The 7,068-nt window shown below is 39.6% G+C and overlaps 1 protein-coding gene across 2 annotated transcripts in view; it reads left to right on the top strand.

Annotated features, from left to right (window-relative positions):
* Nucleotides 1–5,943, top strand: part of Znf558 (zinc finger protein 558) — a 26,501-nt gene extending 20,558 nt beyond the window's left edge. The window contains exons 5-8 of one of the 2 annotated variants that reach the window (XM_026779335.1): nucleotides 1,872–1,964; nucleotides 2,587–2,681; nucleotides 3,102–3,877; nucleotides 5,781–5,943. In XM_026779335.1, coding sequence (XP_026635136.1) covers nucleotides 1,872–1,964; nucleotides 2,587–2,681; nucleotides 3,102–3,877; nucleotides 5,781–5,838 — 1,022 coding nt within the window. In that variant the 3' untranslated portion in view covers nucleotides 5,839–5,943. The other variant, XM_005346828.3, reaches the window with a different exon arrangement.
* Nucleotides 5,944–7,068: the final 1,125 nt, after the last annotated feature.

Genomic DNA, 7,068 nt, shown 5'->3' with positions numbered 1-7,068 from the left:
CACCTCGTGGGCTACACTAGAAATGGGCTAGTCCAGGTGCGAGAGTTAGCCGAGAAGAAGCTAGATAGAAATGGCCAAGCAGTGTTTAAAAGAATACAGTTTCCGTGTAATTATTTTGGAGCATAAGCTAGCCAGGCGGCCCGGGGTGCTGGGGACACAGCCCCGCTGCTCCTATTACTACAGAAGAGGTGGTGGGAAGCACCTATAATGTGGAGGATAGAGGAGAATGTTGTGAAATATAGCTTCCTGGATGACGTGGCTGGCACACTTGGGAACTCAGAGCAGCTGTGGTTACTTGAACAAAACATGCATGAGATCAAGCCAGCCAAATTCCTTCATAGTTGGGATAGATGATATCTAGGTCCTACCCCTTACTGGGGAGCTTGTGGCAGATCACGGAAATTGAGAGACGTGAAGTTGAGAGAGGGACCTATTGAGGAGGATATAAATGTGATCATGTCTTGTTGTATTCATGTATGCACTTATCAATAATGAAGGTTTAAAAACTAGGTTTGGATTTTAGAGCATTTTGGATTTGCATTAGGTTATTCAATCTGTGCTGCAATTCTGGAGTCTGATTTATCTCCATCTGTGGGGTTATCATGCCATTGTATATAGCATTACTGATGTTTCAAAACTTATTTTCAGTGTCCATATCTATCAGGTGTAATCACAGGCATTTTGTCACATATTTCTTAAAGTCCTAAAACCAAAAACCTAAACTTCTTAATTTCTTCAAATGAACTTTGTGTTTACATGAGGGCATAAAAAACTGAAACTGTAACTAAAACTAAGCGAGATAGTTTCTAATACTGCCTTGCCCTGCTGCTTCATGCAAAGTCAGAGATGACCCAGAAATGTGCACCTAGTAAGGCCTTTTCTGAGTGTGCCTTGGTTGTGCCTGTAACAATCCTGATTCTGGAAAGCATTACCTTTGTGATACCCTTCAAAGCAAGCATCTTTTAGTCTACTTTCCTCCCTGCCTTTTTGTTAGTGTTTGTTTGTGTCTAATGTTTTTTCTTACACGTAGATCTATAAATGTGTTTATCATATATGTGTCTGACTTTGGAGTTAAACAAATAAAGAAAAACCCTTTAAGCCAGTCGTGCGGGACATCCTTGGGAGACAAAAGAAAACATAGACAAAGCTCTGTTCTGCACCCTATAGGACAAGCAATGCTTTCTGCCCTCTTTAGGTACACAATCAGAACAGAGAAAAAGATGGATGTGAGTCTGTTGAAAATGGCCTGAAGTCCTTTTACTCAGACTTATTTGGGGGTGTGTTATTTAAAGTTTGTTTCCATAACTAAACATTATACTAATAGATATTTGTTTTGAAGTTTATAGTTCCGGAAAGGTAATTCATTTCTATTAAGTTTACTTACTATTTTTGTTGGAGTGGGGGTTTAGAGTTCACCTTTTCACCAATTTCTTTCTCAATTTTATAAGACCTTTTAAGCACTTTCACCTCCTGACATGTGAATAGGGATTTTGAAGCACAGTGGTGAAAACAGATGTGGCCCATTTTCTTTATGGAACTTTCTGTCTAATGTCTTCCTTGAAAGATGATTTTCTTTTTCTCTCTTGTCCTGACTTTATATTCTCTATCATTCAAACTTTAAGGTCCTTTTAAATGGATATTTAAACTTAGGCATGTACATCTGGGATTATTAAATTCCCGTTACTTTGAAAATGGATGTAGAGATACTTAGTTTTTTTTATGAAAGTTGCTGTGTTCTTTGGAATTTAGACAAAATTCCACTGCTGCCAAAGTCACATTTTTTTATCTTCAGAAGTTTGGCTTCAGGTTTATGTATTTGCATAACCCTTGAATAATTTCCCTAACATTACATGTATTTTCTCCACAAATAGGGCAGTGCCTTGATAAACCAAATCTGATATCCCAGTTGGAGCAAGAAGAGGTCATAAGAGAGGTCAGAGGAAGTGTTCCAGACATCTGTCCAGGTGAGCACAAGTGGCGTGGGCTCTCTGGGAAGTGACTGTGACGTGGGAAGCAGGAGTGAAACGTAGTCTTTCCTCCGACGGAGGTAGGCATGAACATCGGCATGAACTACCCTGTCGTTACTCTTCTCTCAGCTCAGCCTTTGTCATCTCATACTTTGGCCTGGGAAGGAAAAACAAAGATGCAGTTCTTTGTATTTTAAATTTTAAGTCACTGACTGGAAAGATGGGCCAAGGTTAACTTTGAGAGGACCAGAGTTCAGTTACCAGCAACCATTCAGGAAGATTCACACCTGCCTATAATTCTAGCATCAGGGAACCCCAACCCCTCTGTTTACCACAGACATCAATATATACAAACCTAAACACAATTAAAAATAAAAACTAATTTTAAATTTAAGTCACAGTTTCCATTTTTGATAATTTGTTTTGTCCATTTTTATCAGTCTCAATATATGTCTAGAATATATTTTCTTTTACTCCTAAAATTTCCAGAACCAAATCCCCCTTCTTTCCCGTCATTACCAAATATTCTGACCTCTCAGAGTCTTCCTTAAATTATGCATGCATGTCACCATCTTTCTTTTTTCTTTCATTAACTTATTTTCTTTTTAACTTGTTTCAGATTTGGAGCCTGTGCTGAAAGTCAACTGGCTGGCTCCTGAGAAACACACTTTTGGAAAACTTCATGTGCATCGCCAGAGAACAGGAAAACTGGAGGTGATGATTCCTGGTTTTCCCATGTTAGAAAAGAGAAAACCTAGGGAGTCATTATGAACAGTATCATTTAAACTTGAGTCTGGGAAGATACTGTGAGATATGATATTTTGCTAGAGGAAAAAGATTAAGCCAACTTCAAACATTTCTTCACTGAGGGTTCCTACAAGTTCCCATTTCATTAGGTGTGAATCGGGTGTTGGGTGTTTGAAGCATAATGGTCCTAAATTTGTCAGAAAAGTTTTTGGATATAAGGATTTATAGCCAAATGGCTGTAACTTTGAACAAGCTCAAACTAAGCAGAAGTCATATGTAAGTACTGAGAAAAGCCAAACCATTTTATAATGTTGTAGATTTTCTAAGAGAGGGATGATACATTATTAATATTATTAATAATATTATAATTTATGTCCTAATTAACAGGAAAAAGATCATCATGGAATGAAAATAAATGAATGCAATCAATGTTTTAAAGTCTTCAGCACAAAATCTAACCTTACTCAGCACAAGAGAATTCATACTGGAGAAAAACCCTATGATTGTAGTCAGTGTGGAAAGTCCTTTCGCAGTAAATCTTATCTTATCGTACACAGAAGAATCCATAATGGGGAGAAACCATTTGAATGCAATTACTGTGGGAAAGCATTTAGTGATCCCTCATCCCTCAGACTTCACATAAGAATTCACACTGGGGAAAAGCCCTATGAATGTAACCAGTGTTTTCATGTCTTCCGTACCAGTTGTAACCTCAAAAGCCACAAGAGAATCCACACAGGGGGCGAGAATCACCATGAATGTACTCAATGTGGAAAGGCCTTCAGTACAAGGTCCTCTCTCACTGGGCATAATAGCATCCATACTGGAGAAAAACCCTTCGAGTGCCATGATTGTGGGAAAACCTTCAGGAAAAGCTCATATCTGACCCAGCACTTGAGAACTCACACTGGAGAGAAGCCCTATGAGTGTAATGAGTGTGGGAAGTGCTTCAGCAGTAACTTTTCTCTCACTGTACATAAGAGAATCCACACTGGAGAGAAGCCATATGAGTGCAGTCACTGTGGAAAAGCTTTTAATAACCTCTCAGCTGTGAAGAAGCACTTACTGACTCATACAGGGCAAAAGCCCTATGGGTGCAACCATTGTGGAAAATCTTTCACTAGTAACTCCTACCTCTCTGTGCACAAAAGAGTGCACAACAGGTGGGTATGAATTGTGGTGAGAAATTACTGAGAGAAAACTTTGTTGGTCCTAATATAACTTGAGAGAATTTATATCAGGAGTACAAATTATCTATTGCTGTGTAATATATGCTCACCTCAAGTTTTGTGGCTTTAAACAAATACCTCACACTTTATAGGTCAGGAATATAAGGGAACCTTAGTCGTGTAGTTCTTCCGCAGGACTTCTCATGAGCTTACATTCAACAAATAAATCTTTTGTTGAAAGAGTCATCTAAAGTTGTTATCAAGGAGCGACTTGTAGGATGGCTCATCACATGCCTGGGAATTTACTGCTGGTTATTGACAGGAGACCTTCACCGACTTACCATATCGGCGTCTTCCCATGATTATGTTTCTTTATAATATGGCAAAAGAAGAACCTCTCCCCAAGTGTTCCAAGAAAAACCAGTTAACAAATGAAGTATCAGTTATGACCTCACGTCCAAAAGCTATAGTTTCACACCTTCCCTATCAGATACAGACCAGCCTTGGTAAAACATGGGAGAAAACTGTGTAATATCAGGAGACAGCTCTCTGAAAACCATCTAAGAACCTCGCCATGAAATTAATGAAGTCTTCAATAGATCTTGATCCTTTTAATTTGTAGGAAGTGACACTCAGTAAATTGTTAAATCTCTGTGCAGAGACATCTGTGTGATAATGCTTTTTAGCTCACTTCTTGTACTGTGCCCCAAAGATGCTGTGTTGGAAAGAACCTGGTGGGTAGAATATTGGTCATGTGGTAATGGTCTTTAGTGATGTCAGTCTTTTCAGTCTTTCTTGCGGGAAATCACACATCTGAAAAACGAAAGAAATTCGGAAAACTGTACAGCAAAGTGTTCACATTACTGGCCACAGATAATGAGGTGCTCTGCTGTGATGATGGGAAACCTTCAGCTGTTTTCCTTTCTGAAAGAGCTAAGAGAATACTTTCTGAGAAGCCCCCTTGAGTATCATAGGCATTGGCAAGCCTTCGAGGATTTCTGTGACATAGGAAGAATTTGGCAATGATTCTTTAAGCACATACATTAGAGGGCCACCTTAGAAAAGTGACCTAACACATGTAAGGATGCTTCAGCATCAGCTCTGGCTGAGCAACTGTGTATAATATACTGGAAATGACATGGATGAGTAGGCAGTGTCTGTAGGTTCAGTTGTTGTGCCCAGACTACAACCCCCAGAGAGACAACCAAAAACTAGAGAAGTCCGGACTGCAAAAGCGCAATATGGGCTAGCTCAGAACTCGTCTCCACACTTGAGGCAGGGAGAAGTTAGGGTCCCTCTGTGGCTTTAGCTTTTTAAAGGCAAAAACCACAAGCCCTTCAGGGTAGTCAGGGGGGTTTAGCACAGGTCCCAGGTCTTTGCTCTTTCCCATCGTGTTTTGTCAGCTTGTTTTATCTTTAGAGCAAGGTCATGCTGTCCCTGAGTCAGGACATCTTTATCAGTCTCCACCAGATGGCCAGCTGTGCTTGTGCTTTGGCATTTCTCGAGTGGGGGTGGGAGGCACTATCATTTCTGGGAACATGAAGCTAGTCTGGGGTTTTTGATTTTAAAACACTCTGCTAGGAAATTTCTTCTAGTTCCTCTGAGAATAAGTGCGAGTCGTACACAGTTACCAGCTTATTAATTTTAAATCTTTGTTTTATAAACATGTCTGCTTATTATGTATAACCCCACCCCAAAAACAGCCCTTCAAATTTCATTGCAGCGTATTTATAGCTTATCTTCTGAAGGGCTGAGTGTGGTAGCACACATCAGTAATCCTAGCAGTCAGGAGGCTGGCAAGGTGGATTGTGAATTTGATGCAAGATGGAACTGACAGAGTACTTTTGTCAAAATATAAGACTTTCTGATATTAATCTTTTTTCTTCTTTCTACCTAGTGTCCATTTTGCCCTGCTTAGGGCCAACAGGATGACTCCGTGGGTGAGTCAAACGTGATCACCTGAGTTCATTCTCCAGCACCGAGACAGTAAAAGAAGGCTCTGGTGGCACACGCCCTTAATCCCAGCACTCGTAAAGCAGAGGCAGGCAGATCTCTGTGAATTTGAGGCCAGCCTGGTCTGTGAGAGCTAGTTCCAGAACAGTTAGGACTGTAAGAAACCACAGCTCCAAAAACAAAAAACAAACAAACAAAAAAGACGCCTTAAAGCACACACCTTTAATCCCAGTCTAAAAGAAACAGAGCCAGTTGTTGGTGGTGGCTCATACCTTTAATCCCAGCACTTGGGAGGATCTTGCCTTTGATCCCAGCACAGAAGAGACTGAAGACTTTGATCCCAGCACTAGGGAGGTAGAGACAGGATCTCCCTGACTCAGTCAGAGGATTTGTAGAGACAGGCTCCTCTCCTCTGAGCTTTCAGCTTTCACCCTGGTATCTGACTCCAGGTTTTTATTTATTAAGACGAATTAGGGTCATGCTTCAGACTCCCACAAGTTGTCATCTGACACGCATTCATGTCAGCCCACAACTAATAGTTTTTTTTTTTTAATCTAAAAGTGTATTAGAATAATATTCCTGGATTTCTTGGTATTTAAAGACTGGCACCATGAACTTTGGAGGCAGAAGAGAAAGCCTGACTTCTCATTTATCTTCAGTTCCTCTCACCCCTTCCCTTGGCAAGTAAGGTCTGGAGTGAGGAGAACTGTTTGGCTTTCATCATGATGACATAAGCAGTAGAACAGGAATTTCCTCTAAAACCTCTGACTGAGTACGTTAGTTCTACATTTTTCTAAATTCATGTTTTGTTTAAAAGTAACTCCTTTACCGGTGGAAGCCAACATGATTTGCTGTTTGTTTTTGAGGTGATGTTAAGTTCCAGCTTAATGCAGTATCTAACTGGTAAACAGATTTGTCAAATGATTTGTCAAATGATACCATAGTTCTTTCAAAGTAATATATAATCTCTTATATAGGTAGGGTATATGTACATTAATATTCTATTTTAATGGTATGTACAAATTGTTTTCTTTTAAAATAATTTTGTTATAGAACCATAGCAGACTTCCACTGTGATATAGAATTATCATTCTTAAAATTTTGTCATTTTTTTCTCTTTATTTTGAAATTCTTTTTTTTATTATTTTTTTTATTGAGAAAAGGAAAAAAAACAAGTTTCCACCTCCTCCCAGCCTCCCATTTCCCTCCCCCTCCTCCCACACTTCCCCCCC

This window comes from Microtus ochrogaster, chromosome 5 (genome assembly GCF_000317375.1).
Source record: "Microtus ochrogaster isolate Prairie Vole_2 chromosome 5, MicOch1.0, whole genome shotgun sequence".
Classification (NCBI taxonomy): domain Eukaryota; kingdom Metazoa; phylum Chordata; class Mammalia; order Rodentia; family Cricetidae; genus Microtus; species Microtus ochrogaster.
The sequence above is the reverse complement of the archived record's forward strand: the minus strand, read 5'-3'. Positions and strand labels throughout refer to the sequence as shown.